This window comes from Pseudoliparis swirei, chromosome 6, assembly GCF_029220125.1.
Source record: "Pseudoliparis swirei isolate HS2019 ecotype Mariana Trench chromosome 6, NWPU_hadal_v1, whole genome shotgun sequence".
In the NCBI taxonomy this organism is placed as follows: Eukaryota; Metazoa; Chordata; class Actinopteri; order Perciformes; family Liparidae; genus Pseudoliparis; species Pseudoliparis swirei.
The window spans coordinates 4,845,572-4,870,292 of NC_079393.1; the positions used below are offsets into that span (position 1 = coordinate 4,845,572).

General features: G+C 45.5%; 1 protein-coding gene across 1 annotated transcript; it reads left to right on the forward strand.

Moving 5' to 3' along the window:
• The first annotated feature begins 762 nt into the window (after nucleotides 1-762).
• hsd17b12a (hydroxysteroid (17-beta) dehydrogenase 12a) lies at nucleotides 763-24,048 on the forward strand. The gene is made up of 11 exons (XM_056417597.1): nucleotides 763-1,055; nucleotides 14,910-14,956; nucleotides 15,710-15,785; nucleotides 16,923-17,030; nucleotides 17,939-18,003; nucleotides 18,175-18,219; nucleotides 18,601-18,635; nucleotides 19,443-19,524; nucleotides 19,632-19,697; nucleotides 20,458-20,607; nucleotides 22,451-24,048. The coding sequence occupies exons 1-11, from the start codon at nucleotides 875-877 to the stop codon at nucleotides 22,850-22,852; spliced, it is 1,257 nt and encodes a 418-aa protein (XP_056273572.1). The 5' UTR covers nucleotides 763-874; the 3' UTR covers nucleotides 22,853-24,048.
• Nucleotides 24,049-24,721: the final 673 nt, after the last annotated feature.

Consider the following 24,721-nt stretch of genomic DNA (forward strand, 5'->3'; position numbering starts at 1 on the left):
GGGAATTTGCTGGGGGAGGGAGGTATAATCTCGCGAGTCTTAAAAAAATATAAGTGAAAGTTGGGCTGGGGATTGTAGTTTTTTTACCAATATGTTGCGCAATATGTGAGCTGAGACCGGTTTCCACATTTATTTATTTATTTTTGGTGGTTATCAGCAGTATGATGCAGCCGGAATCCCTAAAATAGAGGAGTGACTCATGCCTAGGTGGGAGCAGAGCTGACCTCACAGACTGGTACCTCTTCAGCCAATGAGCAGCCTCCCAGCGCCCTGTGAGGGGCGGGACAACCAGCACACGTTGCGCCAATGAGAGCATTCTTTCATTCATAAAGTGGTGCGGGCAGTTTTTCTCTCTCTCTCTCTCTCCCGAAAGCGTGGGTTCCGAGGGTTTCATAATCCTGACTGAAACCGACAAACCTGCTCCAGCGAGAGCCAATCACAGCCTCCGAAAGGGAGCTGCCGGAGCGTTCACCCAATCGCTGCTCGCCCCGGTCTCGCTGAAGACCCGCCCCCTTGCTTCCATAGAGAAAAATAGAATGAATGGGAGATGATTGACACGCGAAAGCCTCCAATCGGCGGGGAGGACCCGCCGAGGCACGTCGAGAGCAGCCAATGAGAAGCCGAGGAGGGCGGGGCGCAGTCAGGGGGGGTGGGCGGTGCACTTTAAATCAGGCTAGACCAGGGTGTGGGGGGGGGGGGGTAGTTGGAGGTGTGTGTGTGTGTGTGATGCTACAACCTCCTATAAAGGGACTCTCTCTCTCACGTTGTGACTTGGAAATTAGAAGCACGTTGCCTAAAATTGAGGTCTCTCTCTCTTTCGCTCGTTCTCACTCACTCGCACACGCGCGCGCGCACACAGTCACGCCGAGTCGCCATGAGCTGGATGTGCGTTGAGGAGACGCTGCGCGGGGCCGAGGCGCCTCTCTTCTGGGTCGGCGCGCTCACCGTGGCCTCGCTGTCGCTGTGGCTGCTCTACAGGCTGCTCTCCGGCTTCAGGATCTGGGTCCTGGGCAACGGCCAGCTGCTCTCCCCGAAGCTGCAGGGCAAGTGGGCAGGTGAGTTTTTGTTTTTTTTGGGTGTAAAAAACAAACCTTGGTCACGAAGAAGGCTGCTCTCACTGAGGCAGGTGGACACCCGATTTGAGTTTAAAGTTGAAGCTCAAACTTCACTTTGGCTCAAAGGAAGAGCTTCACGCTTTCATTCTGGTGCGTTTCTTTTCTCTTTGTGTGTGTGTGTGTGTTTGGTTTAATTCAAGGGGAGGCTGATGTTGCGTAACACGCGCAGGTAAAGCAGCTGATTGACTTGCCAGATAATGCTCCTTATTAGCTCAAGTGGTTTTTTTTCTCTTCTCCTCCCGCGTCAATCACAGCACCGTCTGCTGTGAGGGGTCCAGGCTGCGTTTTCACCCACATTTTGAGGGGTGTGGGGGGGGGGGAATGCCTCACATTGTTGAGCCAGGAGGCAAATTGCGCAGGCTATGCGCACTTTTTAGAGAGCTGTGTTATGTGAGCTCTCTCTCACTCACTCACTCACTCTCTCTCTCTCTCTCTCCCCCCCCCCCCTCCAAACTCGTATGTCCACTTAAAACGTGACCTATATCCATATCATGTCCATCTTGTTTTGACTTCTTTAAAACATGTCTCGTTGTGTGTCAACAATGTGACACTTTTTTGCTTTCTCACTTTGTATATTTTATGATCAGGCGGTGTTTGGTCAATTGAGTCGTCGGGGTTCTTGTCCCATACCGTGTGGCGTTACGTTAAATATTTAAAACTCATTTAAAAAAAGTTGGAATTCACTCTAAATGTACTTGTTAAACCCGATGGGGCTCAGTGGGACGGTGAGTGTGTTGGCTGGTTCTGGTTCTGGTCTCGTAGGAACCGCCGTGACCCACTTTCTCCTGCCACATATCTGAAGGCGACACGCTGCGTCGACTCCTTGCTGCGCACTCTTGCCCACGCGCTCCCCTTGGGTTGACGCTGTCCCTCGGAACACCCCAAAAACCAAGAGACCCGGATGCTGTGGATGCTTTTAATAACTCTTTAGCGGCACCGTGACGCACTTTGCCTCCAAATCGTCCTTTTTTGGGGGGGGTTGGGATGTGCGTTTAATTGATGCCCCCCTGTGCGCCATAAGGGGGGGGGTGGGGCAGCCATGCTGCAAAGGTATAGCTGCCTTCAGGAATGACTCATGTGCGTTTCTTTTGTGACTCTGCTGAAATACGCGGAGGCATACCGGAGCACACCGATGAGTCATGGACTCGTTCCTCGCTTCGTCATCCATTGGTCATAGAAATTGTAATCCCCCCCCCACCCCACACACACACATCCATACCTGCAAACTTGTCACCTTTCGGTGAAATTCACCGTTTTGAACTCAAAATAGGTCATCCACGTGAATCGTGGAGATCCGAAGAGTTTTTGTTTTTGGGGGGGGGGTCACCTGGCCCGCTGCCGTTGAGATTGCAGTGAGACGCGGAGAAAAGTGTGAAGTGGTGCTCTTCGCAATAAAACATCTTTGATGGGACGTGTCGCGTCTCGGCCAATCAGCGTTCAGATGTCCACAGCGTTTGGGGGTTCAGGTTAGCTTGAATGTTAGCCGCTACATCTACTCCTGTCACGCTGCACGGTGTAGCGATGCTAACAAAGTACCCGTACGTTAAACACGATGTGATTTAGCATATTTTTAGTATCAATACTTCATTAAGAGAGCGATCAGAGCGCACGCGCTGCTCCGTGTCGAGCTGTCTGCGCACACTGCGCTGCGCAGCTCACAGCGAGAGAAGTGGCGCAGCTTTAGAGACTTCGGCTTAAAAATAAAAAGATGCCAGAAGTGAAATGTTTCAGTCTGTAAAGTTCTGTAACTCTCCAGCTGCTCATCCTGATGAACTGTGGATCATCTGGTCAGAGACTAACGGCCTCATAGTGTATCATCAATGCTCTGATGGAACCATGTAGTTTCATTCATATCTGGCTGTATTAATACTAATATTACTGTCATTTGTTAAGTGTTGAAAAAGTTGGTATTATAGATAAATATACCAGTCTCGTAATTATGGTACCATATTGTTTGTATGGTGTATTGAATTCTGGTATCGGGTATCATGATATTTATGGCAGGTATGTAATATGTATAGAAGTTATAATATGAGTATCGTGACAAACAGGTAGAGACAGAACAGATTCAGGGAGAAGTCCATGAGGACTGTTCAGGCAACAAAAAGGAAGTTGGTTCATGAATGACTTTAACCATATTATATATAATGACAATGTATATTTGTTATTACTATCATTATAGGGCTGAGTCAGAGCGGAGAACCTTTTGTTCTTAAACTGTTTATTATCATTATTTAGATTTGTGGTCAGAACAATAAAATGACTGTAGTTGTGGTTCTAAAAGCTTTGAGGCTTCAAACAACGTGGATGTGGTGTGGTGACAAAAAAAAAAAAATCACCTGCACCCCCCCCCCGTTGTCACTTTTTCACCCCTCATGAGTTTGCAGGTATGCACATCCCTCCTTGTCTCCTCCTCCTCTCTCCACCTCCCAACCACCAGTATCGTGTCAGGTGAACTGTGGCTCTAACTTTGCATTAACTATAATTAGTCTGAATCTCAGAGGACAGCAAATAGTCAAATGAGCACGATTAACTTTTCCCAAGCATCAATTGCATTCTTGTCTCCCCCCCCCCCTTTCCCTTATGCAAGTAAACTTTGCATTGCCACGCCCTGAAACCAGTTGTTACCACCATGTCTGACATGCCAATGGTTGCAGAACGTGAGGAGGAGGAGGGTGAGGTGTCCTGGGCTGGTTGTACCAGATGTGCAGGTCCGGCCCGTTCAGGCGGTGGTGTGATTTTCTTTCTAAAGCTCGTCATCGAGTGGTGCCACGCCGTCTCTCTCCACCTCCACCTCTTCACGCGGAGACACGAGGCGCCTGTTGCAACAAGTCGAGTGACCTCGAGTGGTGCCGGTGTTCTTTATTTTAATGCCCTGCGAGCAACAATAAGGGTGTAGAAGCGAAACTGCACCAGTTGGCAAGAGTTTCAGGCTTTAACGTCTGTTTCATCCCTTTTGTATTTCTGGCTGTGCAGTTGCACAATAACTCTTTTTAATTTGTTGTTCATGGCCTTGCGTCTCCACATGGCAGTTAATGTTCAAACTATATATACACACACATCTCTCAATATATAGACACACATCTCTCTATATATATATATATATATATATATACACACATCTCTCTCTATATATATATATTAGGGCTGTCAATCGATTAAAAAAAATTAACTAATTAATCGCACATTTTGAAATTCATTAATCGCGATTAAAAGTTGTTTTCTTCTTCTTTTTAAAGACACAACTTCACACAGAGCTGTGTTTTCAAAGAGGCTCCTACCTATAAAGTGCCAGCGAGGGATTTAATATTGTGGATGATAAATTGTTTCTTCAGTGAAACATCCAGATTAGTAAAAAAAAAGAAGTATATTGAGACCCCATTGGTCCTGTCATCTTTAACATTGAACAGCAGAACCAGTGGCCTTGTTATTCACATATGTCACGTTCACCCTCTGGAGGCTGGGGGCATTTTCTCGATTTTACAAAAAAATGTAAATTCACCTTTTAAAGTCTTTTGCATATGACACATACCCACGTGTTATACATCAAACATTCCAGAACAATCTCAGCTCACTATACAATGAGGCTCATTGTCCTCGGGCCGTGTTCTCTGCTCTCTGACTGACAGGTTGCTAATGAGCCTCACCTGTGAGGTGGGAGGTCCTTGTGATTTACTGAGTGTTCATTGGTTGTTTTTTTCGCTAAATGTTGACAAACAAACGGATTGACAAATCACGTTGAAGGTTTCGTGTGACGAGTTCTTTCCGCGCCGCGTCACCCGACACGTCGTTCCTCTGTGTATCAGAGGGGGAGACGGGAGGAAACCCGACTGATTCATCCACGAGTTAAACTGATTTCTGCTCTGTATTTTCGCGGATAAATAATTGTTTTAAAAACGGAAACAGTGTTAAACCGTACTGCCGCGGTTTGAAATTCAGAGGAGTGCAAAAACTTAAACGAACACCGGAAGTAAACAAAGTTGCGTTAAAATATTTTAGTGCGTTAACGCAGCTAAATTAATCGCATAGATTAACGCGTTAACGCTGACAGCCCTAATATATATATACACACACATCTCTATATATATATATATATATACACACACATCTCTCTATATATATACACTAGGGCTGTCAGCGTTAACGCGTTAATCTATGAGATTAATTTGGCCGCGTTAACGCACTAAAATATTTTAACGCAACTTTGTTTACTTCCGGTGTTCGTTGAAGTTTTTACACTCAAACCGAGTGTCAAACCGCGGCAGTACGGTTTAACTCTGTTTTTAAAACAATTATTTCTCCGCGAAAATAAGGAGCAGAAATCAGTTTAACTCATGGATGAATCAGTCGGGTTTCCTCCTGCGCCTCCTTCCTCCCGTCTCCCCCTCTGATACACAGAGGAACGAAGGGGCGACGTGTCGGGTGACGCGGCGCAGAAAGAACGCGACACACGAAACCTTCACCGTGATTTGTCAATCCGTTTGTTTGTCAACATTTAGCGGAAAAAAACGATCGATTAATGAATTTCAAAATGTGCGATTAATTAGTTTTTTTTTTTAAATCGATTGACAGCCCTAATATACACATCTCTCTCTCTGTATATATATACACACCTCTATATATATATATATATATATATACACACATCTCTATATATATATATATATACACATCTCTCTCTATACATATATACACACACATCTCTCTATATATATATATACACACGCATCTCTCTCTATATATATATACACATCTCTAAACAAATCACTTGAATTGTCTAATTAACTCGAAACACCTGCAAGGGTTTCCTGAGCCTTGACAAACACTCAGCTGTTATAAATCTATATATATATATATATACACACATCTCTCTATATATATATATATATATATATATATACACACATCTCTATATATATAAATGAATAATCTCTATCTTTTTGAATATTAAATGAAATAGTCATTTTTAAAGGAATTCTGTTTTAAGCCCTCTGGGTCATTTTCTCGATTTTTACACAATTTCTTAAATTCACCTTTTTTTAATGGCACTTATGACACACAGCCATGTGTTCTACATTTAAAAAATGAAGAAAAATCTCATCTCTCTATATAATGAGGCACAATTGTCCTAAAGCAAACGTGTAAAGAGATAATACGGCCCTAAAGCTGTAAAATAAAGTTCGATTTTCTTTTGATTCTTCATATATCTTGTGAAAGCATTTTTTTTTTTATCATGCTCTCGTCTCCACATGGCAGTGAACATGTTCACTGATGTCAAGTGTTTTGTGTAGGAAAACCTTATTGAATATTAAAAGAAATCATCACATAGTTTTAAAGAAATTCTGTTTTTAAATGACAGTTTTAAAGGACATGGATGTAAAGGAATCCTGTTTCATGTGATATATTATTTAGCTCCACATAAACACTCATTTTAAACAAATACTTTAATAACTTGTGGTTGGACTGATTAAAATGCCACTTGTTTAATATCTTCACATTATTGACGTCATGTGATGATGAAAGAGGAACATATTTGGCGAGTCGAGCAAGTTATCCCCCCTTAAATAATCACGTTTCACCCACATGAATTCTTTGTTAACCTTTCCCACGTCTGGTTCTCTAATCCTTTCCACACGTGCTTTTCCATGTGCACATGGCTGCGGTCGCAACGCAGGACGCAACCGGTATTTCCTGCTCAGACGGGTTTGGGTTGCAGGTGACTGAGGTCAAGTTTACCTGGGCAGCATGTTGGGCCAGAGAGAGTTACAACATTTGTTTTCTCGGAGCAGAGGGAGCAGGGATGTCTCTGGAGTTCCTCTGCTGGTCTTCCCCTCAGTGGAGACTCCTAGTGGCAGAGCAGGGGTACTGCAGCAGGATGGAAGCCGGTTTCCCCATCCTCTCTCCTCTCTCACTGTGCACACACACACACACACACACACACACACACACCCTGTCAGCCCAATCATTGTCGCTAGTTCAGTTCTTTTTGTGTTTTTTAAGTATAACCTTGAGTGGGGGAATGTCAGTTCTTAAGCACATTAATTTATGAGCAGATTTAGAGGAAGACCAACAGGTGCATCAGAGGAATGGAAGATTCCTGCATGTTAAGATATATATATATATAATTTTTTTTCAGGGTATTAAAAAAAAAAAAAAGTGATTCAGTGTTCAATATGTGTGCTTTTATTTCCAGTGGTGCAGCTGGAATACTCTGTGTAGTCCCCCCCCCCCCCCCCCTCCCCACACACACACACACACACACAGTGTATTGGTCCCATTATGTAAGAAGGATGCACCCATTCATCGGTTCGGTACCAAAGTGACAGACTTGGGTCAGCGCTTGTATTTTGCATTTAATTCAGCTCCAGGAATGAACGTTGGGGTGTTTTCATAATAGTTTATGAATCCAAACTGCAGGCGTCGCAGAGCCGCCTTTTTAAAAATGATCATGAGAATAAAGCCGGGCTGCATTTTATGAATCGGCCTTCGGCTTCATTCATGTATACGGGGAATGCACATGTGAATGAAATGTATTCCCGTTGCCACCGAGGCGGGGTCTCCACGTGCTCATCCTTGTGAATGTGCTTCCCCCTCGTGCTCTGTGAGAGAGAGGGAGGGGGAGGGTGTGTGGGCGAGAGAGAGAACACTGCTGCTCATGTGATGAACACACTCTGTGACACGTGCTGGAGCGAGGGATGCTGGGTAAAAAAAATCCCCTGCATCGCCCTCATATTCAAGCTCTTCTAACCCCCCCCCCCCCCCCCTCCCATCCAGTATACATGTGCTCCTCTGTATCTTTCAGGCTACATCTTCTATAACTTAAATACTTAAATTCAATGAGCAATGATGTCTTTATGCAATTGTGTCTAAGTATTAATGCTGCAGCTTCACATTTAAATATTTTATCTTATTATTCTGTTTTTGCTGACTCCAGAGACAACGGTTTCTAGATGTACCGTCTTGATCCGTAGCAACTTGTCATGAACACATTATTTGTGACATGGTCTTTTTCCTAATTTATTCATCGGCCGTTTCTATTTAAATCGAAAATGCCCAAAAGAAAGTTCTTGGTGTCTTGAACTTGTGTAAAAACGAAGATAATTAGGCTTACTGTCAAATAAGACAAAGAAAGGCAGAACATGCTGTGTTTGAGAGGCTAAAATAAGAATATGGTGCATAATTTATTGATTACCAAAATGAGTCTAAAACTAAAAAGTTGCCTCATCGTCTCCGCTGTGACGATGATGACTTCCTCCCTGAAGGTCGTTCTGAGTGACCAGTAAACTGGTATTGAGTAATCTGAGCCTTATTCCCACGCCGGCCGTCTTGTATCGCGACGCCGTTGAACTTCACCCCAGTTCGCTCGACCGCATTCCGCTCACGCCCCGGAATAACAAAGGCATCGAGTGCCATCGCGAAAAAGCTGCTCGGTCTCGTTCTCCAGGTGCGCGATATCGGAGCGCTGGCATATTTGGAATCGGTGGTTTGTTGGAGCCTTTTGTTGGGCCGGCTTCAGGCCGACGCGCCCGAGGCCGTTCGGTGAAACGCCACCGGGAGGACGGCTCGCCTCATCCCCCACAGGAATGCACTGAGGCGCGTTCCCATGGAAGCCGTTGCGTCGCCTTCGTCGAGGCCACGGCCGCCGCCTGTGGGAACGTCCACGGCGAGCTGCTCACGTGAGACGAGTTAGGAAGTTTAGGACCGGGTTTTGATCTTAAAGGACCCATCGTATGCCCATTTTTCCACAAGTTGATATGGTTCCTTGGGGTCTTAATGAAATGTTTGTAACATATTTTGGTCAAAATACTGTAAGAATCATTTCAAACGGCACCCTTTTTACTAGGGATGCACCGATCTGATCGGCGCCGATCCATATCGGCCGATATTATCGGTTTTGATCGGCGTTCTCAAAACGGCCGATCAGATGACGTAACATCTGCGAGAACTATCAGACGTTTCAATCGCCGCGCACCGCAACGGAGACGATGCGCCTGGCGAGGGCCGCAGAGTGAGAGGTCCACGAGGGGATCCTCACCACCGAGCGGCGTCCCCGTCCCCCGAGTTGAATCTCTGGGTCGACTCAGCCGACTCTCACATGTCTGAGCCCCTATAGACTGATGCTCACAGTAAACACATTCGATCGGGAGCGTGGAGGGTTTTGATAACGTTAGCGGAAGGATTTAAGTGACAACATCCGGTTTTGCAAAGTTAGCGGAAAGAACCACGTGAAACAACATCCGTTTTTCAAAATAAGATGTCGACAAATCAAACACTAACATATAAAAGTAAACAATGAACTGATTTTGTATCTTTATAGATCGTTTCTGAGATTTAGCTTAAATGATGCTAACATTAAAACATTTTTACTGTACCAAGGAAGAGTTTATAAAAATAAGTCAGACTTTTGTATGTTAAGAAAAGTCCTGTAAATAGATTTCCCCAAGAGTTCCAGGAAATGAATAATGCAGATGTGTTCCATACATATCTGAAATCCCCTACAATAGAAAACAAACAATTTTAATGTATCAATTAGGACATTTTTTAAAGTAAAAGTCCTTAATGTTTAAAGAAATCGGTAATTTCTTTAATGTTTGAGGTGCTTTATATATGTATTTCCTCATAGTCCTAGGCAATAATGCTACACAATAAATAGAATGCTTCAATCGACACCGTGATCGGTTTTATCGGATCGGCAGATACTGATTTCAGTGATCGGTGATCGGCACCAAAAACCTGATCGGTGCATCTCTACTTTTTACCCTGTCAAAAACACCTCTCCACAGATTAACCTGTTGTGAGTGCCTGTTCCTTTAAATGCTAATGAGCCAGCTCTCCCCTCCCCCCTCCCCCCTCCCCCACGAGATGCGCTCGCCTAGCTGCTGCCTGCCCAGCTAGCCATTACCTTTGTAGAAATATGGCTACTGCAGATGAAGATAGCGTCGTGCAACCATCTCGCTTTGAACCAGAGACCCTGAACAAGAAGAGGCTCCCAAACAAGTTTGAGAAGTTAGGGCTCAACAGGACGTTTCTGAATGTCACTTCTACCTTTTTAGTTTGTTTGTACATTGGCTAAGGTCACCGACCCGTCTTTAAACTGGGTGGGTCGAGTGTCGGTGGGGGGCGGTCCAAGGCCATGTAGCCAGACTCCCTACATGGGCGTGCTTCAACATCTACGTAGACGTTGGTGGTGATCCCATTTGACGCACTCAAGCATATCGTTTCTGACATAGAGGAACCACAACAAGCCACGTGAGTTGTTTTTTTCCAGCGTTTTTGTGTTGGGAGACATGCCAGATACCCAAATTAATGTATAGAAGCACTAAAAAAAGGGGAATTTTCATAATATGTCCCCTTTAAGTTTTGTTTTTTGGGTCAAACTGTTTGGTTTTTGATGTGATTTGGCGATAAGCTCATAAACGCGTGTGTGTGTTCACTGGCTATCATTGCATCATCCACCTGATGAATTGGATAAAAGTATTTTAAAGACAAGCTACTTTTAACTCTCTAAGCACCAAGCTTTTTTTTAGGCCTCTGCTCCGAAAATGTCATACCCAAACTAAAAAGGCTGCATCTCTGCAACCACGAGGGCTACTTTAAGCATTTGTACCTTTTTCTTATACATGTTTTCTTTTGTTCAGATGTGTATATATGTTACTGGGTAAGAGTAAATTACATTTTAAAAAGATCTTCGCATCGATTTTTTCACAAATGGCCTTTTCATTCATGCACTGTTGAGGTAGTGTGTGTCCGTGTGTCCATACTTCCCACCAAAGACTGCAGCAGGTGCTTTCCTTAATCAGAGGACGGACTCATCGGGTGAATCAGCTGTCGGCTCAGTTTAAACTGAACTCGACGCGCTACGTCTTTAAAAAGTCTCACGCCAAGTAACTGATGAAAAACTATTGATTAATAAAACCAGGCATGAGAGTGTGTGTGTGTGAGATGCAACACGACTATTTTTCGCTCCGTGCCCAAATATAGCTGCTGCTGCTTCTATCTTGAGCAGCTTTGAAGTGCACGTTCTCTCTCTCCCTCTTCCTCCTTTTCTCCCTCTCCTCCCCATCGAGCTTTATTTTTCTCTACTTTTTTATATCGCGCAGATTCCCCCCCCTCCTGGTATTTAAAGCACCCCGTGTGCGTTTGTGAATGTCGAAGGTGGGCGGCTGGAGGTGTGTGTGTGGGGGGGGGGGAATCGTTGCCTTTGGATCCTCTGCTGCATCCCTCCCATCTTTTTTTCTTGATTTTTCTCCAGGGTGGGAGGGGCTGCTCGCTGATAGGAGAGTTTGGGGTGCGACAGATTACATAACAACGCGTCAGGAGAGCGTACGGGGCAAACGAGGACCGCAGTCTCTCCTCACCGAGAATCTTAATTGGGGGATTTAGTGGAAGGGGAGGGGGCTCATTATAGCTCTGTCTCTCTTTGCATAGGAAGTTGAATAAAGATATATATATATATATTGGGGCCATACCAGCTTTCTCTCCAACTAAATTCACCGCAGTGGCTTATTTCACTTATTGGACACACCTTCATCATGAGGGAATAACCAGGGAACTTGAATGCATCTTGATATCTATAAATACTTGTTTTATTGTGTATTTTTAGTTGCTCACGTGCCTTCTCTCATGCATGCAATTCATTCTTCATTTAATTCATTCTTCACATGTGTTGGTGGGTATTTTATTTTTTCCCCACTGCTCATCACATCTTTAGTGATTACAAAATATATATATTATGATTTTTTTCTCTTTTTCTCTCGGCCTGCAGCGCTCATCTGGGCTTCAGGTGGCGGCCTGAGGATGCAGCGGCAGCCTGGTCGTCTTGGTGATGATGATGATGATGGAGGATCTTGTTGGTATTCAGGTGCTGCGGCAGCTCCCAGGCGAGGCAGTGCAGGCGCGCTGCTGCTATTTTTACTCCTCCTGCTGCTTTTTTTAGACCCTCGGAATAGTGAGCAGGGAGGGAGGGAGGGCGGGCGGGCTGGGGGATGTCAATACCTCTGGACGTGATGTGCGGCGCAAATGCGCCCCCGTCAGGTGGCTTCAGAACCGGCACGGTGGACCAGTGAGGCGTTGGGATGGATGGAGAGAATGAATCCCCCCCCCCTCCATGAATACATTCATGGACTCTCACTCGGCTCTTCCTCTTCCAAAATCTCCTTCCCCCCCCCCCCCCATCTTCTCTCTCTTTTCTCTCTCTCCGTTGTACACATCACACTCGTACGCGGTTGCCCCCGTCAACACACACATGCAACCCTTTGTTGTCGGCGTGCGTCAGGAGCGCCGCTGTCGGTCACGTGCTCGCTTGCGTAGATCCTTTTTTTCTTTTTCTTTTTTGCATTACGTGTGTGTGTGTGTGTGTTGCGGTGCTCACGTGAGGGGCATTCATGCCTGCTGGGAGCTCTGATGCTGTGATTGTTGGCTTCTGTCACAGTGGAGAGAGTCGACTTCCTTTTCCCTCGCTGGCGTTTTGACGTCACGCTTGAAGGGTTGCCAGTTATTTGGCGGAACAATTAGCATCCGATTTTAATTCTGTTGGATTTCAGGCGTGGCTGACAATCTGGAATATTTGGCTTTTTTATCGTTGCACCAATGATGCCTGAAGCAGCATCAACACACATACACACACCTCTCTCACTCCCCAGAGACTAAGTTTATTGAGAAAATGGTGCTGTTCAATAATTAGTGGGAGGAGTCTAGTCATTCATAAGTACAGCGTGGGGGTCTGGGGCTTGTGGAGACGCGTCGAAGCGAAAAATCACAATTTAAAAAGTGAAATGGACGAATTATTTACAAACCGTCCTCGACAGAGCTTCCATCTGGCCTCAAACGACAACAAAAAACATTAAAAACCCAAAACTAATTTCTGATAAAATGAGTAAAAGTGTGTCCTAAATAGCTTTGACTGTTTCAAGTCTCCTCTTTTATCGTTAGAATCTTCCAGATTATAGATTACGAATTTAATCTTTGACCCTATACCAGCATGCAGGATGGATTTCAATGCGTTCCAATGCTCTCGCTCTCTCTCTCTCTCTCTCGCCGGTGACTCCCAGCTGCCTTTTTTCTTCATTTGGGCTGATTTGGCGTCCCATGTGACAGGAATGTGGCTCTTCTTGTCGTTTATGGGTCCGTCTGTTCCTTCTGTCATTTCTTCCTCCTAGAAAGTACCGGAGGCCTCTTCAGTCCGCCGGCGTCTCGCGTGTCGGAACATCGTGTCTCCGGCGGGTCGGCACGCCCGTCGTTGACTCTTTAGAATCTGAACGTCGTCCTCGTTCCCCTCAGAACTGTCATTTATGTCTACAGTTGCTGCAATATGTAGTTTGCATCAGTCACAATGTGTAATATAGTGTGTGTGTGTGTGTTGCCTCATTCACTATGCAGGCTACATTGGGCAAAAAGCAGATGTATATATTTTTTAATGCAGAGGTGGTTGTAGTCTCCCCCCCCCCTCCATCCCTCCCTCAGCTATTTTACTCTGCAGCGAATGGCCCCTCTCCCTGCCTCTGTTGGCCTCCTCCACCTGCAGCCAGAGCCCCACTTGGTACGGCCCATTGAGGCTTTTCTGTCACGGAGCGATTCATTCTTAACTCGAGGGGGGGGGTGGGTAAAAATAACCAGGGATCCTGCTCCCTTTTTGACTTTGTGCTACACTCACTCCTCTTCTCTCTCTCCCTCCCTCTAACTTGTCCCCCCCCCCCCCGCCCTCATCTTCACCACCGCCGCCATCTCTATTCTGTCTTTCTCCTTCACTCATTCGCTCTCCTCTTGCTTCGCTCCAGTTCTATTTATAGCCGCCCCTAGGATCCCTCCTCACCCCCCTCCTCCTCCCCTCGTCTCCCTCCCTACCCCACTTCACCCTCCTCTTCTCTGCCGCTCCATGTGCGTCATCACTCCTCCTCTCCCCCTCTCATCTTGTCTTTTTTCCTGCGCTCTCTCTCTCTCTCTCTGTGCCAGAGAATGTCCTCTACCTCTTATTAATCTTTCATCAGGCCCGGCTGATATATTCATGATGCACAACTGTGTGTGTGTGAGTATCCCTCCTCACCACCTTCCTTTTTTCTAAATATAATTGTCGTTTCATCCCCCTCTTCCATCAGAGTTTAAAAATAGCCCGCCCGCCCATCCACCTTTTTATCTAAACTGCAGATTCACCAGATTTTAACCGTGCCAGTCCACGATGAACAAAGGTCTCTAAACATGGTTTCCCTCCCAGTGAGGCGGCGCTGGTGTGCGTGACTCTCTCTTTGTTCTGCCTCCATCTATCCCGTCTTATCTCCGCCTCCGTACAATCTCTGTACTTCAATCTTTGTGATTTTGACAACTATCTATATGATCCTGCATTGAGTCATTTGCAAAATCGACGTCCCCCTTTTTGTGCGCCTTGAGACGCCGTGGTGAAGAAGAAGAAGAAGATAATGGCGTGATTGTGAGACGTCCCTGACTCGCGTGGCGGGGTGTGGACGCCGCGCTCCGCTCTGGAGGCTTGCGTCGCCGCCGCGGTCTGAGACGTGAGGGTGACACCTGGAAGCGGTCAGACCGGATATGAAGGCGTGCTGCGAACAAAGAGGATATCTGTGCGTTTGAGAAAAACAATAATGTACGTGCACAACTGTTATAAGATAATAAGAGACGGAGTTGGATTGATGGGCCACTTGATGGGTTCCAGAGGGCCGAGAACCAAGCGTTCCATCTCGAGGAACATGAGAACCGTCCGTTGACTAGACCCCGGCTACACGGGGTGTGTCATGAAGAGAACCTCCTCTCACCTCCTTTTCCCTCTTCTCTCTCTCTCTCCAGTTGTGACGGGAGCCACGGATGGAATCGGGAAATCCTATGCGGAGGAGGTGAGGCTCCTGGACCCTTGAAACACACACACACTTCAACAAGAGCGTGTACGGCCGTAACGAGCCCACGTAGATTAGGGGCCGCCCTGCGACGTGATTGGCCCATGCTGGCGTGCTGGCTGGACGGTGTCGTGGCGTGGGCCTTTGCTCCGGTGGAGCGAGCCGCCATTTTACCCAGCGTGTTGAGTCAGACTGTTTTTTGATGAAGATAAAACTGCGACTTTGCAAATTCTTTGGCGAGTCTCGGGCCGATTTCGTGCTCAGAAAGATCAAAGTTGGTCAGAATGGGAGACGAAGGCCTCAAGAAGTCTGTTGGCCGAGGTCACCCACATGCAGATGAATGGAGATTCCCAGCCATCCACAGTTGAATCACACTTGGAAAGTTTAGAAATGCAAAGTTAAAACTTGAGAGGGTTCAGAATCGGCTTCATTGGCCGTCTAGACGCCAGGATGTGGCGGTTTTTTTGACCGTTGCTTTAAACTTGCATGAACAGAAATAGACAAAGTAGAACAAAGCTAAGCATAAACACGACGACTATGCGTGCACATAAATGTATCTATGTATATAAATATGTGTACGGAAAATGCAACGGTCAACTTGTATGTCCTTTTCACAGTGCAAGTAATTAAGATATTGGAAAAAGAGACTAAAAATGTGAACTTCAGTGCCCATAAATCCCATATTGTCTCCTCACCAAAGAGACGACGGTCAAACTCGAGCGTCGGTTACCAACGTTGTCGTTTCCCTTCCAGCTGGCTCGTCGAGGCTTCGCCGTGATGTTGATCAGTCGCTCCCAGGACAAGCTGGAGGACGTGGCCAGGTCGCTTGGTAAGAGTGTGTGTATTTGTGTGTGTCCACAACATCACCGCATCCTGTTTGAGGTGTGGAGCACTGCGAGTGGGCTGAGGCGCGTACGTGCAACCTCCCACCCCGTCGGGTACAGGGTTTCCTAGGCACGGATGAAGGGGCCCCCGATGGGAGAAATAATCAGTCGTGTGTTAAGTTCTGCCTTTTTTTCTTTTTGTTCCGTTTTTAATAAGTGGCGCTGAATTAACGTAACGCGCTGTGACTATTTTAGATTTAATTATTCTTCCTCAAACCGGTTGGATGTCGAGTCTTTTAGAAACCACCTGTTCCTCCGAGGTCTCTGTTGGAGACCTGCGTTATTGTCCTCCTCCTGTCGGGTCCGTCTCCAGATTTGAACAAAGAGTGTGTGTGTGTGCCCCCCCCCACCCATTCAAAAAGTGCCCTCTCCCTGACTCCTCTCTTCCCATCTGTCTCTGACGTCTCCCACCCAGGGGGCTGATGGGTAGTCACGGGATGCCAAAACTCTGGCACTCCTCCCTCACGATTAGTCTGACAGCCTCCCCCCCCCCCCCTCGTCCCACCTACAGCTCCATCGTCCTCTCTCGACGGTCTTTGGATTGCTCCTACCTGATAACTCCTCAAATGTGGCGACCTCAGACTTGATGTCTGCTCCTTTGTGGCCGTGGTGACTAAAAATAAACTGGATATAGATTTCCTGAAAGACTTCCAACCCCTAAAAAAAAAACCTCTCTGGTTCACCCCCTTTTTAAAAAAATATCGTGTCTCTCTAATCTTTGCCGAGGCACATCCCAGGAACTCTCCTCTTCTGACTCCCCGGGCCGCCTGTCGGCTGAGCGAGTCTCGGGACAATACGTTGTGACTGCAGCAGGCGCGTCAAACAGAGAGGGAGGGAGAGAGAGAAGCTCGCTCGGCTGGTTTGTGGGTGCACAGCGCCCTCTTCAGTGCTGCTCTGAAAGTGACGACTGGTGTCACGCTCCACTCATTTGAATGGATCCAGCGTTGAGGAAGAGGAGGAGGGAGGTGGGGTGTAATAAAAAGGATGCATGTTTGTTTCTCACGATGTAACTTTTTAATTCCTTCGGTCTCGGAGGTGTCATCGTAAACCTTTTTTTTTTCTTTCTGTGATCCCTTCCCCAGAGGACCAGTACAAAGTGGAGACCAAGACCATCGCCGTCGACTTTGGCCGGTCGGACATCTACGACAAGATCGAGGCGGGCCTGACGGGTCTGGAGATTGGAGTTCTTGGTAAGGGCAACCCCCCACCTCAGACATGAATCCGTGTCATGTCGACGTATCTAAAACAATCGTCTGCACCGCACCAGTTTCTTGCACCAAACTAGAAGCGCCCTCGACATAAAGCGGGGTCGTCGGGGTCGTCGGGTTCCGTGTGAAGCGCTCCATGAAAAACAAAGTTTGTTATTTGGTGCCTTGTGCTTGCAGCAGGAGGTGAGATGCTTCATGTGGTCAGAAGCGTGACAGATTGGACATGAGGCTGGAGGGACGTACACCACCGTGCATAGCTTGGCCTTTTTTTTTTTTTTTTTTTTTTTGACAAACTTCCCAGCATGCATCAGCCGCGTTGAATCACACGGCGCCTCGTATAAGATGCTGTTGACGTGCGAGGCGGTGACGTTTCCTGGTTCTCTCTGAACAGTGAAGTCATTATGTCTCGTGACACGTCGAGGTGACTTCTCTGTCTGGTTGAAGTTTGGGAATGTGGACGGAGGTTTGAGGCGTGGTTGTTGCGGAACACGCCGGATGAATACTCTTTTGTGCCCGACGGTGAAAAACATTCGGAGGCGTGCGTTCCTTCTAAGTCCGAAAGATTTTTTTTTTTCCTTTTCAGAAAACCCCGTTGTGGCACCGACTCGCGGGGAGAAAAATCAATATGTCAAAGCTTGTGTCGTTTAGAGTTGAGATGTACTTTGTTTTATTTTTTTTAATGCTGAAGGAACTCTTTGTCCTCTTTTTTTGTTTCTTTTTTTTTATCATTCCAATTGTTCTCTACCGGTTAGGTGTGGCGTGAAATGCCTGTTTCCATCTGGTTGACTTTTGCTGCCGCCTAGTGGTAGAAACTGGAACTGGTTGTATTTCTCCAGCACCAGTTCTCTTTGTGAAAACACTGTAAAATATATATTTTCCTTTCTCAACAGTCAACAATGTGGGCGTGTCCTACCCCTACCCCGAGTACTACCTCCAAATCCCCCAACTTGACGACGTGAGTCTCATTTAATCTTTATTTTCAAGAGTTGGCTAAGAGTCTAAAAAACAACCTAAAATGTCTCATCTTTAGCCTCACCCTCCACTTGATGGGGTTATTTGTCTGCTCGATGATGCATAATCCTCTACGTGGTTGTTTATCATGGCCGCTGCTCTTTTTGGGTTTCAGTTCATCACAAACATGATCAACGTCAACGTCACCTCGGTGTGCCAGGTGAGTTCTTCTCTGCATTCTTCAGCTCCTGCGGGGGAGGAAATATTCCCGTGGTTGGACCACCACATGTTTATATCTCGCCCCCAATGTGTATTCAAAGTTTTTTTCTTTTTTTTTTTCTTCCATGCGCATCACTTTTCTTCCTCACTTTCTCCCTCCTTTGTCCTCTTCTGTTTCTACCATGGTACCTGCAGTGTCTCAGTTGTTCCCAGAGCAACTGTGGACTACACCAACGCCGTCTGTACTCGCCACCCACGCAACTCTCTCTCTCTCTCTCGCTCTGTTTTGTAATTTTTATTAACACTATTTCCAAGTCCCCTTCGTGACTTCTAATTGTTTTTTTGTGACGGCTAACTGGGCCTGTGTTGTTGTTGTTGACAGATGACCCGTCTGGTGCTGCCCGGGATGGTTGAGAGGTGAGTTCAATGGGAGGCGTCCATGGTTTTTTTCCGACACGACTGCAGTCAAACATCAGTGTTGTGAATGAGGGGAGGATGAGGAGAAGGAGGAGAAGGAGGAGAAACCTAAAAAATTAAACAAACCTTGTTGTTTTCCAAAGAGCTGCTTTTTTGGAGGTTGCACTTTATAAAGGGGTCTCTTTTTAATCTGACTGTGTGGGGGGGGGGGGAGGAATCCTTACCAAGCCCTTTCCATCACTGCATCTCTCTCCTCCCTCTCTCTCCTCCCTCTCTTCCTCTCCTCCTTTGTTCCCAACACTGACAGGCTTTTCAATTCACACAAAGTGCTCTTCCCACCCGATTGGCCGCTCCCGTTGCACCAATAGCGGCGGCGCAGGCACTTTTGGTCACTCCACAGCGTCACTCTACTACATCACTGCAGCAACAGGCTGCCATGGCAACACACACACACACACAGAGTTCTAGTGTGTATTTGTGAATGTGTGCAGACATACAGGATTCCCACTGGCATGGAAAATCCTTTTCAAAGTTTGTGGGATTTGAAGAAATCAAATGAATAAGGACAGAATGGAGGGCACTGTTCTGGGATCAGTGCAGCTCATCGCGAGGGGAAGCCCTGTGGTGTGTGTTGCGTCGAAATATGAGGCTTTCTCCATCTGACAAAAATTCCAATCCAACTTACGGTTCCAGATGTTGATTTAAATCAAATGTGTTGGCATTCAAGACTCTGTGATGCTACTGGAGTCGCATGTCGGACAACAAAGCAAAGCCATTGTCCTAAATCTACCTGGTTGTGTGTCTCAGGTCCAAAGGCGTGGTCCTGAACATCTCCTCCGCCAGCGGCATGTACCCCCTCCCTCTGCTCACCGTCTACTCCTCCACAAAGGTGAGCGCTGCGTCGACCTGTCCGTCGCTCGCAAACGATCTCTCTGGAAGCTGAATGGCGTTCTTCCAACGGACTGACGCGGGAACGTTTCATCCTTCCATGCGCAGGCCTTTGTGGATTTCTTCTCCCGTGGCCTTCATGAGGAGTACAGGCGCCAGGGCATCATCATTCAGGTGCGTTTGAGGTTGTTCTCTCCTGTGAGGACGAGAGAGAGGACCGCTTTAATAACACGGTTTCACGTTTTTTTTACTTTGAGAGATCGTGCCGCTGTTTTACAGGAACCTTTGACAAGCGCTCATCCGATGAGCCCGAATTTAATTTTCCCCTCGGATGAAGTTACAGAATCCGACTTGTTGCTCTCGGCCTGAAGCGCAGTGCCGTGAACACATAAATGCTGCATGTTTTCTGAAAAATATGTTCCACACAAGGCGTGTTTGTTCTGTTTGTAGCAGCTCGTCGGGGTGCACTCTTGTGCCACCTTGTGGCGGAAGTGTGTAGCGCAGTTTCACCTCAGCAAACCCTGAGAACCAGTCATCAAGTCACAAAATAAAAACATGATGCATTTGATGACTTGTGATTTGATGTTCTGTTTTAATGGTTCTATCTTTTATCTTTTATCCTGTTAATTTATTGTAAGGTGACGTGAAAGGCACCTCCAAATAAAATGTATTATTACTTTTCTAAGTAGATCTGATATTTAAATGAGTAAACAAGAGCTTGATGCTAACCTAAAGGAAGACCAACACGGAAGTGGTTTGAATCGTAGCCGGACAAGGGTTATTTCGTAATTTTTTGTCATGTTTTAATTATAAAAACATTACATTTATATATATTTAATTACATCTCTTAAATTGAATAATCTTGCGTGGTAGATGGCCCTCCCCCAGAGCCTCCAGATGACATGAACCTCCCGCTCCCTTTCTCTTGCTGCAGAGCGTGTTGCCCTTCTTCGTGGCCACTAAGATGACCCGGATCAGGAAGCCCACCCTGGACAAGCCCACCCCGGAGCGCTATGTGGCAGCCGAGCTCTCCACCGTGGGTCTGCAGGGCCAGACCAATGGCTACTTCCCCCACGCCGTCATGGTAAGAAGTGGAAAAACCTCAAAGTACCCCTCCAGGATTACGCAATAAGTCAAAGGCCGATGTTTCTCTTCATCTGGCTCTAATAGTTGGTTTAATCCGCATTTCAATGAAGTGTTTATTCAGTTGCAACACGCGTCGGTGTACATCGAGGCTGTATTTTGTCTTGCATGTGGAAACCATTAATAATGCTGGAAAATAATGGAAATGGGAGCGTTTGATACCTTGCATACAGGGTTCGTACGTTCATGGAAAACCTGGAATTTGTAAATTATTATTTCCTGGCCTGGAAAAGTCCTTGAAGAAAATTGGATCCCAAAGTCGTGGAAATGTTATATTCATGTTCATTTACGCTGAGTTTTAAATGATGAATATGCTTTTAAAAGAATGACGCTCAAAATATAAGCCGGCATCACATTCGCAGCGCACATTTTCCGCGCTGCAAGTGAACGCACCTCAAGATTCAAGATTCAAGATGTTTTATTTGTCACATACACACACAGGGTGTGCAGTGAAATGAAAGTGGCAATGCTCAGCAGGAATGTGCAAGGGCAACAAGTACACACTATTTACAATAAAAAACAACACAATATTTACAGTGTGTGTGTGTGTGTGTGTGTGCCTAAGAGGGGCAGTTGTGTGGGTCTATGGGGGTCCTGGTGAGGTCGGAGTTCACAATCCTGATGGCCTGAGGAAAGAAACTCCGTCTCAGTCTCTCTGTTCTTGCAGCGTGACTACGGAGGCGCCTGCCTGACCGCAGCAGCTGAAACAGTCTGTTGTTGGGGTGGTGAGGATCCTTCATGATCCTGCCGGCTCTGGTTCTGCACCTCCTGGTGTACAAGTCCTGCAGGGTGGGGAGTGTAGTTCCAATAGTGCGTTCAGCCGAACGCACTACTCTCTGCAGAGCCTTCCTGTCCTGAGCGGAGCAGTTGCCAAACCAGGCTGTGATGCTTCCTGTCAGGACGCTCTCTACAGCTCCAGAGTAGAAGGACTGAAGGATCCTCTGGGAAACTTTAAATTTCCTCAGCTGCCTGAGGTGGTAGAGGCGCTGCCTTGCCTTTCTCACCAGAGTGTCTGTGTTCGTTGACCATGTGACCAAGTGAAAAGATGAATGTTTATTCCTTTTATCAAACTATTGTCTTATTCATTTGTCTTTTTAAAATTATTTACTGTATGCTTTGCAATTCTCATGGCTAGTTTATATACATTTTCTCACTTTTTTGTATGTATACAATGAGATTTTAAGTGTTTGTTTATGGTAATTTGGTCTAAAGTCCTGGAAATCCATTTGTCTGCATGTGAACCCTGTGCACTTACAATACAATGTGCACTTGTATAGCACCTAAAACATTGTTAAAAGATAAACAATTGGTATAATTTACTTTAACCCTTGTGTCGCCTTCGGGTCAATTTGACCCGATTCAATGTTTAATGTCGGTGTTCTTTCGGGAGTCAACAAACAAACATAAAGTACCTCACAATTAAACTTGTAAAACAATATTAATTCTAATAATTTTCTGGAGATTTTAATAGCTGGGGTCATATTGACCTCAAGGGTAAAATATGTTAGTAAATATAAAGGTAACAGGAGGGTTAAACATTGAATGGGGTCATATTGACCTGAAGGCGACAGGAGGGTGAAACATTGAATCGGGTCAAATTGACCCGAAGGCAACACAAGGGTTAAAAAGTGCCATTTTATTCAAGATATATTGAAAGGTTTTTTGCATTTTTAATGTGAATGAAAGCCTGAAAGTTATCAAATTAATCTGCATGTAACCGTGTGCACCTTTATTTTATTTTATTTTTTAACACATTTAAAATGTCATTCCTTCTTTCCTCTCAGGGCTGGCTGACCACCAAGCTGGTGCCGTGCAACCTCGTCATCCTCTACGGCGGCCGGATGAACCGCCTGCAGCGCAGCGGCTACCTGCGCAGGAAGAAGCTGCGGGAGCAGGCCAACGGAGACAAGCTGACGGCGCAGGCCAACGGAGACAAGCTGACGGAGCAGGCCAACGGAGACAAGCTGACGGAGCAGGCCAACGGAGACGGCCTGAAGAACAGAGACAAGCTGACGGAGCAGGCCAACGGAGACAAGCTGACGGAGCAGGCCAACGGAGACGGCCTGAAGAACAGAGACAAGCTGACGGAGCAGGCCAACGGAGACGGCCTGAAGAACAGAGACAAGCTGACGGAGCAGGCCAACGGAGACGGCCTGAAGAACAGAGACAGTCTGAAGAACGACTAGGACGGAGGCCGACCCCTCTGCTCGCACCCGGCGTTTAGGGGAAGCAGAGAGAGAGAGTGTGTGTGTGTGTGTGTGTGGATGACCCGCCTGGGTTTACCTGAGAGCTCGTGCCTTCACTTAGTTTGCCCTGATGATATTTGTTGTCTGTAGAGAAATGGCCAAAGAAGGAATGGGGCTGAATGAAAATGCAACGCTGCTCATGACGAAGGACGATAATACATTTAGTCACTGATGGTGGACACAACAACAACAACAACAACAACACAACCGGTGACTCGTTAACCCTGCTGTTGTAAGCAGTGGTACATGGTGGTGGGCATCTTTTATATATTTGTGTAATTTATTTTATATTTAGTATGAACAGACAAGCTAAACATTTTTATTTTTTTTCTTATTTTTTGAAGACGACCTAGTCCTGTTTACAAAGCCACGGGCGATTTATTGACGGCAATGTTTGCTTCCCATCGCGTCTTGTTTACTTTAATTACCGAACTGCCATCGTCATGCATTGGCTCTTTCTTCCCTTTTTTGTTTCCTTTTTTTTATCATATATATATTCTTGTGTGTTCACGGAATACTTAAAATGATACGTAGTGGTGGGTTGTGGTTGCACCAATGTTTTACTTGTTTGAAACTGAAGTTTTTTTTTTTTTTTTTCTTAGTTCTCATTATCTAACTGCTATTCCTCACGAGGGTCTTTTTCTTTTCTTCTACTGAGAATGACTGTAGGAAATGCATCGGACAAACAAGCGGTTGTCTAGTTCAGAATGTATTCTGCAAAGATGTAATTCAGCTGTTGCTCCATTTTGTGCCTCTTTTTTATCAAAATGTAAACCTAAGCAGACAAAGGAAAACCTCTAAACTGCTGCACGTGACATGCAGTCGTTCCTCCAAAAGGATTTCACAGGGATGGAGAATATCTCCTGTCGTTGGCGTGTAAAGTGAAACGCTCGTTACCGACTAACTGCTCCATCCACACAATAGGTGCGCAATTGAAGAACCTGTATGACTTGGTCTGTCCTGTGCCTTTAACCAAGTGGTCTTGTGAATTCTTCTTTTTTGTAATGTGCCTTTTTAATAAATAAATACGTTTGGAAATTGAAATAATTAAATTTGGAATTTCTACGTGTCAAATACACCATTTAGGTAGCTGGCAATTCGTGTTTTCTACTGTTAATAAAAGTTCTGGCATACGACATTGTTTTGCTCACTTGTGTTCCTTTTTCGCCTGCTTGGAGCCGACTGATGACTTTTTGGGATGGTACTGAAAATCATATTTGCTCAGCTGCATGATGAAACCATTGAAATGTGGCCAGTGGTGGAAGAAGTACTCCTACTTTTTGACAAAAGTAACACAAAATACTAGTGTAGGTAAAATACCTCCATTCATAATGTATCTTTTTAATATATACTGTGCATTGTGTAGCATGAGCCTTCCAGTTCTAAACCTTATAATATATTGTTTGGATTATTTACACATCTGGGTCACAATAGCTAAAGACTATAGAGACAAGAAATAGTTTGTAAATTATATATATTGACATGTTCTGAATGCTTTCGCATAAATACCTTATTGTAAATGTTCACACAATTATTCATAATTATCACCCTGCCAATAACTGCATGTATACATTTTTAAAAGACAAAAACAAACTGCTTTTTCTGTGATGAATATTCAGGCAGTTTTCATCTTTTTTTTCATTCTCATGCCGCAATATATTTTATAATTTTAATTTGATAATATTGGCCCTTTTTAAATTCCTAAATGTAAATGTATCCAAAAAAAATCATGTATTTGTTTGTGTCTATTAATAAATTATTGTTCAATTAGTATTCTATCACTTGTACACTGAATCTGTATTATATTAT

Coding starts and splice junctions, on each gene's coding strand:
- hsd17b12a (XM_056417597.1), top strand. CDS start 875: ATGAGCTGGATGTGCGTTGAGGAGACGCTGCGCGGGGCCGAGGCGCCT. Junction 1,056..14,909: donor GCTGCAGGGCAAGTGGGCAG/GTGAGTTTTTGT, acceptor CTCTCTCTCCAG/TTGTGACGGGAGCCACGGAT. Junction 18,220..18,600: donor ACGTCACCTCGGTGTGCCAG/GTGAGTTCTTCT, acceptor TGTTGTTGACAG/ATGACCCGTCTGGTGCTGCC.